This window comes from Manis pentadactyla, chromosome 6 (genome assembly GCF_030020395.1).
Source record: "Manis pentadactyla isolate mManPen7 chromosome 6, mManPen7.hap1, whole genome shotgun sequence".
In the NCBI taxonomy this organism is placed as follows: Eukaryota; Metazoa; Chordata; class Mammalia; order Pholidota; family Manidae; genus Manis; species Manis pentadactyla.
The window spans coordinates 121,943,251-121,955,545 of record NC_080024.1 but is presented as its reverse complement, the minus strand read 5'-3'; the positions used below and the strand labels follow the sequence as shown (position 1 = coordinate 121,955,545).

General features: G+C 41.5%; 1 protein-coding gene across 8 annotated transcripts in view; it reads right to left on the bottom strand.

Annotated features, from left to right (window-relative positions):
• Positions 1 to 12,295, bottom strand: part of LAMA3 (laminin subunit alpha 3) — a 242,243-nt gene that overhangs the window by 59,960 nt on the left and 169,988 nt on the right. For all 8 annotated transcript variants that reach the window (XM_057504103.1, XM_057504102.1, XM_057504098.1 and 5 more), the window contains 3 exons: positions 7,957 to 8,066; positions 5,576 to 5,656; positions 2,229 to 2,335 (listed from right to left, as the gene is read on the bottom strand). In XM_057504103.1, coding sequence (XP_057360086.1) covers positions 2,229 to 2,335; positions 5,576 to 5,656; positions 7,957 to 8,066 — 298 coding nt within the window. The remainder of the gene's footprint in view (positions 1 to 2,228; positions 2,336 to 5,575; positions 5,657 to 7,956; positions 8,067 to 12,295) is intronic.

Genomic DNA, 12,295 nt, shown 5'->3' with positions numbered 1-12,295 from the left:
TTTTAAAATACACATATAAAATACACAGCTTTTAAAATTATTTCTGTTTATTAAAAAAATATATTAAACCACATTTACTTTTAGTTGTTAAGAATAAACATAGGTTCAGTATGGAAAATTTTGGAAAATCAGAATATAATAACATTTGGAAAAATATCACCCTTGATCTTGCCAAAGACAATGTCTATTTTCTATATATTTGAATTTATTATATAAAATCATAAGTTTTTCTTACTTATTTTTTAAAAATCTTTTACTCATTCTTATATGTATATATAATTGTGTCACTTATATTTCCTTAATTAGACTGTAAATGCTTTATGGCCAGGAAACAGGGTTTTATTTCCTTATAATCTCCTTTAGCACCTTGAATAGTCTGGGATGGGGGGGACCAGCTTGTATGGATGACTGATTTATCAGTGCAGTGTTCCCTATAAGCTTGAGTTTTGACCACCAAGGAATCTGTACAATAATTGAAAGAAAAAGAAAGAATGAAACACAGGAAAAAAACAAGTCTCATTAGTAGCATTTTCTTCCAATTTGAGAACAGTTACCCTCCTCATTTCAGGTTGCTTATTTTTGTTACTAGAGGAGAAGAGGAGGGTTGAAAAGACACTGATCTCACAAGTAAGCTGTGTTGTGATGTTGAAGTGTCTGCTTGAATACATCCAGTGACAGCAGACTCATTTCCTTTTAAAACAGTCCTTTTCCTCTTTAAATAGGTGACACTTCTTCCTTAGGATGGTTTAAAATAGATCTCCCTCTAGCATCCACTCCTTGGGTTCTAACCCTTATGCCACATAGAACGAGACCAACCCTTCTCCCGCACACCAGATCCCCCCTTTTTTTTCCAAATTTTTCATACTGAACCTATGTTTATTCTTAACAACTAAAAGTAAATGTGGTTTAATATTTTTTTTTAATAAACAGAAATAATTTTAAAAGATGTGTATTTTATATGTGTATTTTTAAAATATGTATTATATATATATATATATATATACACACACACACATACCCCCTTTCAAATACACCCTTTCCAAGATCCCCTTTCATTGTCCTGGCTTGTCAGTCCTTCCTCATGTGACATGGTTCCAGGTCCCTTCACAGCCTCACCTCTTTCTGAACAAGCTGTAGCTTGTCTTCGGTCTTCTAAAGACATTAGCCCCATGTAAGGGCTTACATGAGCAGCATGGCAGACCACCTGGTTTTAAACTCTACAAGTCGGTGAAGGTAGTATGAGGTGTCCTAGAGGCCACATTCCTCTCCTGAGCCATACTGAACTATTAAAACTTTAGCTTTTTTATACCTCCCTCTTCTAAGCCACATCTCTCACACTCTCACATGCCATGTTTATTCCATTTAACTAGAGGATCACATGCTTCTAACATAATTTCATCTAGTTGGAACCAGCCCATCATGGAGGCCCTTAAATATTCTAAATGTGTCCTAGGAGGCATTTACTATCTCTCCCAATTGTGTATTCTTTGATAAGTGGACGGGCATGCCTTCTATATTTCCAGCAACTCAACAATGTCCAGCAAGAGGGAGCTAATGATGAAACCCCAAGACTTAGAGATCTCATTCTAGACTGATCATAAAAATCCATTTACTCTGCATTCTTTTAGGAATGGTCAGCTGACCAGATCTAATCCACACATCCAAGGTTTAGTTCTTCATCTTGTCCATAATTCTAAGATGAGAGACTTTATCCAAGTTTTTGGCATTACATGATATTAATGGCATTTTCCTGATAAATCACATTAATATTCTGTCGAAGAAATAAAAGGATAGTCTTCTCCTAATGAACCCATTCTTTGGTATGCAAAATCCATCCCAATTTATACCACCCCCATCCCAGACAGTCTTGCTATTACAGAAAAAGTATGTTGACCTCTTAAAATAGACACATGAAGAAAGGTGACATGATGATAACCTTTTAACATCTGAGGGAGAGCTTAGCAACATCACCAAAGTAGGGTCTGGGGTTATTTTGGCTACAGTTGAGTTTTAAAAATAATTTACTTGAAAAAAAAAATACTTGAAGTAAGTTATTCACCAAAGCTATATAAACTACCTAAGCATCCCCAAGGTCATCAAAACAAGGAGACCACTTGTAGCTGGAATTGTGTACTACGCTTTCTGAAAATGTTTGCTTGTGTTCTTCACCTGCTATTTTTATATCAGCTTGATAAATGCAGGCTAACAAAGGTGTAAGTCCATCTTACCTCCAGTCAGGGGGTGACAACTGCCCAACTGGCCGTTGTTGTTACAATTGCATGGTTGACAGCTACCTCCGAACTTCTGGGGGTTCCCAAAATATCCTGGTGCACACCTACACAAAATACAGAGAAAGATGAGAGATACCCCCCAAATTCATCATTTATTCCACCACATTTTCTCTTCTCTGCCTTTAACTCTCTGATTGGGATGTTGTATTGCTATGGGAGGAAGGCTGAAGTAGATTTGCAAGAATGAACGTGTCACTTAGTGATGAGAATGCAATTCTTTATTTACAAGTTAGAAGATCCGTATTTCCTTGATTCGGAGTCCCCATTTTGGAATTGGGATGTAAATGAAAATGTTTCTGTCTATTAGCAAAGTTCTATTCCTATTCTATCCCCCACCCAAATTGTCATTAAATCGATGTGTGTGTGTGATGTCTTATCATCAATAGAATTGATAGAATCAAGGGAATAGGCTATTTGACTCTTCAAATTTAATCTTTGCATCAAAGAACTGTTAGGTAATTTAAATATACTTTACCAACAGATACACAAATGATATAGCGCAAAGGATGCAGGTTTTAAATCAGGAGGATGTGGCTAGATCGCTGCCTCCAAAACATACTGTGGAATCTTGGGCTGTTATCATAAGCCTTCAAGCTTCAGTTTCTTTATCTTTTCCCTCCATGAAAATGTAAGCCCCATGAGGGGAAGAATTTTTTGGCTATTCAGCTTACTGATATATCCTCAGCACCTGGGATACAGCCTGGGCACGTATTAGGTGCCAGATAAGCATATGCTGAATGAATAATCAGTACTAACAATACCTATTTTGGTCAATGGTTGTGAAATAAAAGATAATGTAGAGAATCTAGTACAATGCCTGTACATAATAGACACTCAATAAAAGGAAGCTACCATTTTAAGACATGAAATATTCATATATACACGAATATTCATTATATGCATATATACACATAATTGGTATCATTTGAAATGATTACACTTCAGAACATGGATAGGAAGCAGAAAACCCACGTATTGCATTTTTATCAAGAAGGTAACTTAGCAGAAGCAGCTTATCTGCTAAGCAAGTTGGCAGTGTACTAATAATCAGGCTTTACTGTATGTGATCAACCCTGCATTTTACCTAACAAACCATGATAGGCAAAGATAAGTTTTAAATACCTTATTTTTAAATGTCTCACCTCTCTCTAAACTTTCTGCTTAAAAGATACATAATTACACATACCTTATATTAAAGTCACATAAATATTTAGGAAGTTTGAGTCCACTTCATCTTTACCCTCACAAAGCACCAGATACCCATTACAAGAAGTGACTGGTTCCCTTATCCTCATTTTGTGGTAATGGCTAAACACAATGGACTCAAGTTCCAGGACCAAAACTTCTGGATTTCATAGAGGACATCAGTAAGACAAATAGGGCAGAGGACACATTTGTCACCTGCGGCTCTGTGGCCAAGAGAGAAACACTCCGCAGCATGTGGTACGATCTGGGAAGTCGTTCCTAGGCCCCCTCGCAGGTTGGCTGCCTCCTCCTCTGCCGCCCCACCTCCCACATGGATTCCCACTTTGCACGCTAAGCTGTCCTTGTATTTATCACTGCATTGTCCACCAGTCCTGAAGGAAGGGTGCCTCGCATGGGTGCTCAATAAATGTTTAATAAATGAGAAAATTTTGACACTAAAATGGCATTTACCTGTGAAAAAGTCTTAAAAAATTTTAAGAAACAAGTTTGTTCTCTTGAGACATCACATGTAACAAACAAGAAATGAGAGATGCACCTTTAATTAAGAATTTCTCATTTCAAATCAGCTACCTGCCAAATCAGTGTCTCATCCAGCCTGTTGCTGTCGTCTGCTTCATTTTTTTGTGAAGAACCATTAGAAGGATTAAATTAGGACATCTTTCCCAGGTGGGAGTCTGCATAGCTTTGAAATCACCAAGCCTGGATGACATTCCCAGCACCCAATACCCACCCATCTGTCCTTCATGTCTCAGGAGAGCAGGCCCTTCCAGCCCTCGCCCTTCAAGGCTGGCTGGGTGCTCCTTCTATCGCAGCCCGACTTAGCCCACTTACGTTCTCCCTCACTATTTCCACAGCTCGTTTGTATGTCTGTCCACCATGCTATTCTAGAATATATGTAGACAAATATTTAGCTACAAGGATTTAATTTTGGTGCCACTATGAATGGTAAACAGTAGGGGTAATGGTAAACTGCTCAAAGACCAGCAGTAGGGGATTATGGAACTTCTTGGTCTTGATGTGGTATGATCAATGAGTACTTACAGATGTGAATATTACTAATACACTATCAGATAAGAAAACAAGTCAAAATAGCAAGTAAAGCAGGAATTGGTTTTTGTTTTTAAGAAGTGATCTATGTCCACAGAAATGATCTGTGAGAATATACAACAAGCAGTGGTTTTCTGTAGGTAAAATGATTATTAATAGGACTGTGTGTAAGCATGCACAAGTACATAGGGTTAGATAGGGGTGTGGTGGGCCTAGTTGCTTCTTTGCTCACTTGTATTCCATCATTTTCATAATATGTATGTATTGATTTTATGATGTTATTTTAAATTGAAAAATATGTTGCCCATATGACTTACATGCTATACTGTCACTTCTTCAAGTATCTTCCCAGCTAGATTTTAAGTACCTCATGTTGCTTTGCTTATGAATACTGAAACTTGGTTCTACGGCCCTTTATAATTCAGTACATACCATTTTGCAACATTTATTTTTTTGATTCACAAACATTACTGAACACCTATGATGTGAACAATACCATGCTAGACACTAGGGATTCAGAAATGAGTAAGATGCAGACTGTCCTGTTCATAATATTGTGTGGAGATAGAGGTGTATGTGTTGGAATATCTAAGGCTATGGATTTGTGCATATAGGAGTATATAAAATTGCATATGCGTATACAGGCAAGTAGGGATGTGTACATGCTGGGAGAGGAGTGTGTAGGGATGAATTTACATGGAGGTAGGGGTACACAGGGCCATGTGGGTAGGGTAAGGATCCCTAGGAATGTGGAGGAGGAGGGGCATATAGAAATATGTACAGGGAGGGGCCTGCAGGGGTATGTGTCAGGGGTATATGGGGCTATAAAATGCTCTGTCTCATTCTCAGATTTCTGAAACACGCACAAAACAAGAGAAGGAAGTTAAAAGCAGGCTTGTGTTTTTCCCAAGAGACCTTCTTCCAGTTCAGGGAAACCAACAGCCTCAGCACTGGCTCAGGTGACCCAGCAGGGCCTGCTGCGGCCTGCCCACAGGGCCAGCCGCCAGAGGGGTGGGGAGGGGAGCACCCACCTTTCACACTGTGTGCCCGTGTACCCAGGCTTGCAGGAGCACCTCACGTTCTCTTCAGTCACAACACAGCCTGTGGCAAAACTTGAAGAAAGACAGAAAAAAGCCCCAGTAAAAACATAAACCTTTATGCTCATTGTTTTTTGCCAGAAAGAATTGACTCGCATTAAGTGAAAATAGAGACCAAGGGTCTGGCTACTTTTTGCATGAAGAAAATTGTTGCCCATGAAACTTGTAGATGATGAATTATTTCAGCTGTTATTGGGCAAATTTTGGCAAGTAAGGACTGAAGGCATTTACTGTGTTTTATTTTTGGCTCAGAGAAATACATTCCTTCCTTTAAGACAAAGTAACTCACTTTAGAAGAGACGATTACAACAGAATTTTTCCAGGAACAACAAGAAAGGAATAAAGCAAGTCCAGGCAGAAAAAAAGAACAGAGAACTCTGATTCTTTAAAAAAAATTTTCTCCTTGTGTATTCTCATTCTTTTATATTGGGAACATTACCTGCTGGGAATTAAAGGTGATGGAGGGGCCGTTGAGCCCCATAGGGGACTATGGCACAGAGCATGCTTGCCCACGTAAGCATCTCGGTGGGCACAAGCATTGGTGATTTTTACATTTTTCTAATCAAGTTGTGGAATTTTTGATTCTCTTAATCATTCTAAACTGGCACATACTTGAGAAGTTTCTTCTTCTTTTTTTTTAATTAAACGGAGATCATAAAAAAGCCCTGTTGCCTTGTAAAATGACTACATCTGTCCATTGGCCATGACCGTGATGTGAATCTCAGGGGAAATAACTGCATTTTATCATTTGCTGGTAAGAGAATTCTTCCCTGGGAAGCTTCCCTTGGCCTCTAAGATGGATAGAATCACACCTTTAAAGGGACGGTTAGAATTGTCAGTAGTATTAATATTGCTGGAAAGAGAATTAGATAAAAATAGGATTACTGATAAATATGAGGAACTGTGAATTACCTCAACCGCGTGGAAGCTAGAAGCTAACCTTGATGATAACAATATGCTTTGTGACCAAAGATTGCAAGCTCCCTGTGGAAATTTTGCTACTATGTATTCTCTAGCATCTGCTCAAAGGAGTCTGGGCAAGAGTCAAGCAGGAAGTGCCTTTACAAATAGAGCCACAGGACTAGGCAGGTTTAAGGAGTATTGAACATACAGATAGCAAAGGAGAGTGCACACTTTAAATATGCATCTCCAGAAAAGCCACACTGGCCAGGTGACCTCTGGTAATTAAGACCTGGCCATTTCTCCGACAGTTGGTTGGTATCGGTGAACCTTGCAGTCTGCACTTGCTCCTGAACCTGTGCACTACTGAGAGCTTCATCAGTATCACCCTGACTTTCACATCAACTCTCGTTTCCTTAGTTATGTGTTATATTTTGCTTGAAGTCACAGGGAACATGTCATGATGAGCAAGACTATGACAAGGTGCCAAGCCCAGATGGAACATGGATCACCATGAAAAAAAATGTGGCTTTCTACCTACAATCTGCCAGCCATACCAGAGTCGGAATTCAGACGGTATCACTCTGTGGCTCACAACCAGTCCCATGGCTTCCATCACACTGAGAGTAAAATCCAAATGCCTAACGATAGCCTGCACGGTCCCACGGGATCTGACCCTGGACGCCCGACCACCCTCATCTCTGGCCGGCTCTCCCCCACTGCACTCCAGCCGTCTTGCCTTCCTACTGTCCATGAACACACCGTCACAGCCTTCTCTTCGGTTTTCTCCTCACCTCGGACCCTCACTGCAAACATATTGCCATCGTTTCTCCACCTCAGCATTCACTGGTCCCCACCCAGCAACTTCACAGTAAGCTCTCCTACCCACCCTCTAAAGGAGCTACTCACCACTGACCGCATAACCCAACTCTCTCTGAAATGATCCTTCCTATTTATTTGTGTATGTTTTTACTGAGCATGACCACTGCCTCTGCCCACTTCTCCAGGTTGAGCCTCATGAGGTCAGAGTCTTGGTCAGTGCTCCCCACGGCAGTTTCCCCAGCATCCGGGGAGGCTAACTCTGAGCCCATAAGGTGTGCTCCACAAATCATGGTTTAGCCATTAAATAAGAACAAAAGAAAGGAGGAAAAATAAAAATACAGAAGTGGTTTTTTTTACTGCTTTTGTTTGTTTTGCACTCTTGTTTGTTCTTTTTAAAAACACACTGCTTTACTGAGATATATTTCACATACCATACAATTCACCATCAGCACAATCCATCTTAGGACATTTTTGTTGCCCCAAGAAGAAATCCCATGCCCGTAGCTCTCACTTCCCACTTCCAGCCCCCAAGTCCTGGGTGACCACCAAACTACTTCCTGTCTCTACGGATTATCTTCAAGTGCCCACAGTACCTGTTGGAATGAGGACATGGGCAGACTCTGCAGGATCCATGGATGGCACTCCCATAGTGGCCCTCCTTGCAGCGCTCACAGTGCTCCCCAGCAGTGTTATGCTGACAGTTCTTGAGACAGATGGACAGTACAATTAATAGCAGCTGATCACATTTATCGTTATTAAGAACATTATCATCTAATTTACTCACACAATTACAACTCAAGTCCTCTGACTAACTATGGCCTGCATTGTTAGTTATCTGCTCACTAACTGCTATCATCTCCACTAACTATCTATTTTTCCTGTCTATCCAATCATTGCTGATGCAACAAAGAAGTTTCAACCATCCCACCAACTATTTGGTGCTTATCTTCAGGGGCCATGAGGAAATGGAGAGAGGCGAGCTGGACTCCAGCCCCACTCTAACACTTCATAGCTGTGGAATCTTGGGCCAGATCCACACCTCTGTGAGTTTTACTGTTTTTTATAAATCAATTTTCCTGATGTATAATCTACATATAGTTCTGATTTTCTTAAAATGTACAGTCAGAATAATCCCACTTTCCAAGGTTGCTGGGAGGATTTTGAAAAGTACAATAGGGCCTCAGCAAATATAAGCCCCTTCATGTTTCCCCTAAGAAAGTTTCTATGATAATTAACTTGATTTTACCTCATAATTCACCTAACAATGACGTACTGAAGAGCAATAAAAATGAAGTAAGATTTTAACATGGAATTCATTAAAACAATAAAGGATTCCACCATATCCAAAGAAAGTAATTCCAATGTGTCAAAGAAGCAAGACATTAATGTCATCTGCTTTGTGTTTATGTAAATCCAATTATTTTCATGTCAAAGTCAATGTCTAGGGAAAACTGTTCTTCAGTAAAGTGTTGCAATAAAACAGCTTTGCAACTGAGCAGTCTATTGAGACAAAGCCAAATAGATTGTGTCAAATTTATTTTGTGAAAGTCCAATCTAACCTTTTTTGGCTTTATTCTAGTAATAAAGATTTAAATGCACAAAAACAGCCAGGAAAACTGTCTTACTGAAGGCATCTGGTAATACAGAGATATTTCATGTTAGTTCTATGGCCTGGAATAAATATAATCTTAAAATTTTACATATATACTTTATCTCTGTATGCACAGATGGGCTTGAGTAGGAAACTTAAATGGATGTGAGTTTTAAAATAATATCTGAAGCCAGGATGGGAAAAACAACATGCATATATGTTGTAAGTGGGCGTAGCACTGGCCTGAAGGGGGAAGACTGTCCTCAGCTTGTTCACAAACATCACCAGTTTGCTTTAACAGATCCATTCTTACAAACCTGAATAACTGAGAATGACACAATCCACTAAGTTGTTAAATATCTTTTTGTGTTTTTTTTTCCCTATATAAAATCACACTATAAGCAAAAGGGTAATTAGTAAGCATCTTAGAAAAATAGGTAGGTCTTTAAAGCAGGATGCTGTTCACACTAACATCTGATGATCATCAGAAAGCTCACTCCTGTTCTGAATGCCTCCGTCCTTCCCAGAATGCCACTGTGTGGGTTTTTCCCGTAGGTCCAGACACTGGGAATGAATCCACACTGCAGTTTGTTGGGCCCACAGAGGGGTCTCTCACGATGTCAGGGAGGGTGCTGAAGGCTTCCGGACCCCTAACTGCTGCCCTGGTTCTCTCAGAAAACATCATTATTTTGAACTAATTATTTACCTTTCCACTTGAGTTTCCTTTCTCTTTCAAGGCCAACAGACAATTTTTTAAAGAAGAACATGGTTGAACAGACACATCTGAGTCTTAGATCTACTTAGTTCTGAGATGAAGAACATGGAGAAACAAGAACTGCAGTGAGGCCATCTGTGCCACTCAGAACATCGCCCTCCGGTCCTCCGCAGGGGTGCAGAGAGAGGACTGCATAGGGTCGGAACCTGTGGTGCTTGATGAGGTCCCATAATTATGTCTGAAATATCCCTCACCTTGAGACCATCTACCCTGGAAGTTGTCTTTATCTGTCCTACAAATTTGAGGCATCTGCCCGTCAAGTGTCCTTGTGGTCCACTGTGGATGACTGGATGAGTGCACACCCAGTCCCACAGAATCTGCTCTCTGAGATCCATTTCACACTGACCATGCACTGGGCACTTACTACATGGCCAGCCATGCTAGGTACTAGGGATGCAAGGATGAAGGTACCTCGACTCCAGGGTAGAGAGAACCCTGTGAATAGACATGCACAACAGAATGTGGAAAATATGGCACAGGAAACAGGTGGGCCAGCATCCCACAAGAGCAAAAGGGACCTCAGGGAAGGGCTTCAGGAGGCAACAGTGCCTCCCACATGGAGGACAGAGCAGGAGGAATTAGCTGGGTGGAGGTGAGGGAAGAGTATGTCAGGCCCAAGGAACAGTGACCCAAACCTCTGTCTTGCAGGGGCATAGCAGTGTGTGTAGGCAATGTGAAGCCATCGGTGTTCCGGAGGGGGAGGCACGAGGTGGATAGGATGCAGCTGGAGAGGCAGCAGGCAGGTCGAGGGGGCCCTGAGGCCATGCAGAGGAGTGTGGACTTCTGGTCATGAGCCTCAAACCCCCGGTCAGCTGGGAGTTTCAGATAAATCAGTCGGGCCAGGGGGGAAGGTGGGCTTCAGGGAATAAGGTAAAGGAAAAACAAGGGAGGAAGATGAGAAAAGAGAAGGGTAGGGAAAAGGGGATGGAGAGGAAGATGAGGGGTGACAGTAGAAGGCATGGGGAGTGGGGAGAGAAGGAAATGTGGGGAGAAAGTGGGCAAGGAGAAGAGGGAGCAACAGGGCCTCACAGACAGAGGGGCACCTGCCACAACAGGTCCCTGTGCCAATGGCCCCTGAAGAACATCTGCCCTCCCAGCTGGACACATGCTGCTTCACTGGCCAGGACTCCGGCTACTCTCTTTTCAAATTTCAAAGTTTGTTCTTGAAATGATGTGGAGGTTTGTGCATGTGAAGGTCCCAGACTGGAGAATTTGACTTTGGACCTTGAGAGGGGGGAACCAGTTTGTGTAGGAATCAGGCCATTTGACAGTGAGAAGTACTTGGTTTTCTTATCACTCTTCTTTGAAAGAGAGGACTGCCTGCCAGCCACATGGGAGAGCAGCGTCAGCCCTCAGCGCCTGCCCCTGGGTAGTTATGTGAGAGCGGGCAGGGCTCTGTGCCTGCATGTGTGGGTGTACACACATGTGCGCCTGTGTATGCTTGCCTGTGAGAATGCGTGTATGTGTGTGTGCGCCTGTGTACACATGTGTGCGTGTGTCTATGTGTGTGCACATGCACATTCCCCACTAGACAGCAAGCCTCATGAGAATGGAGATTATGTCTGATGGTTTTAACCCCAGCACATAGTTTGGTCCCTCCCACAACAGCAAATGCTCAGTAAAGGTTTCCTAAATGAATCATTTCTAGAGGCCACATGGCCACTAGGGACAAGTGAAGACAGAGCTCTAAAGGAAGGAATTGTGAAAGATAATGTTCTTATTAATTTAAACATATAAATTATGACTCACTAATCTTTTCACTGGGTGAATGGACTGCAGAGAAAACCCACTTTGTTCTTTGGCAGCTTTTATAAAGCAGACTTGTCATCTAGCAATGGCTCAGTGATAAGATTTTTCATTAAAGCATCTACCTGTGTTACACACAACATACACTATGAAGCACAAGTTATTATACAAGAATATCTGTGGGCTGAGAAACAGTATTTCCCAATGTCTTTTATCTTTTTGTGCTTATATAGTTAAAAACCTACTAAATATTCTTTTGGGCTCTTTACAACTTTCTGTCCTGGCCTGTCCCATCTTGCAAAGGAAACAGTTCCCTGGGACATGCTGAACTGGCTTCATACAGCCTAGGAACCCAAATAGTTGAAACACACATTAGCCGCATTACACAAGGCAAAGGAAATCCATGCCAGAAGGATGTATTTCCAAATAGTAGAACATAAGTAGGTGCGCTGGACTCCTGGGGGTACTGACATGTCTCCTTTGCACGGAGCTGTCCATTCTTCCAACAGGAAGGCCCGGGCTGCCAGGGAGGAGGACAGCAGAATAAAAATTGTTCTGCTTCAGGAGGCAAAAGAAAAATTTCCTGAGAATCTCATTTTCTATGGGAGAATTTTCTAAAATAGTCCAAAAAAAGATTGTTTTCTAACAAACCACAGGCAGCAAGAACTCAACTCACCTGTCTGCCTAGATAAACCCACAGCTGTGGAGGATTTCTGTTGGACTGACTGGGGATGCGCCTGAAGACTTGCTCAGCATCTCCTTCTCCCTGATCATCTCTTGAGCTACTGTTACAAAGTTCCACTCCCACAACCTCCTGCCA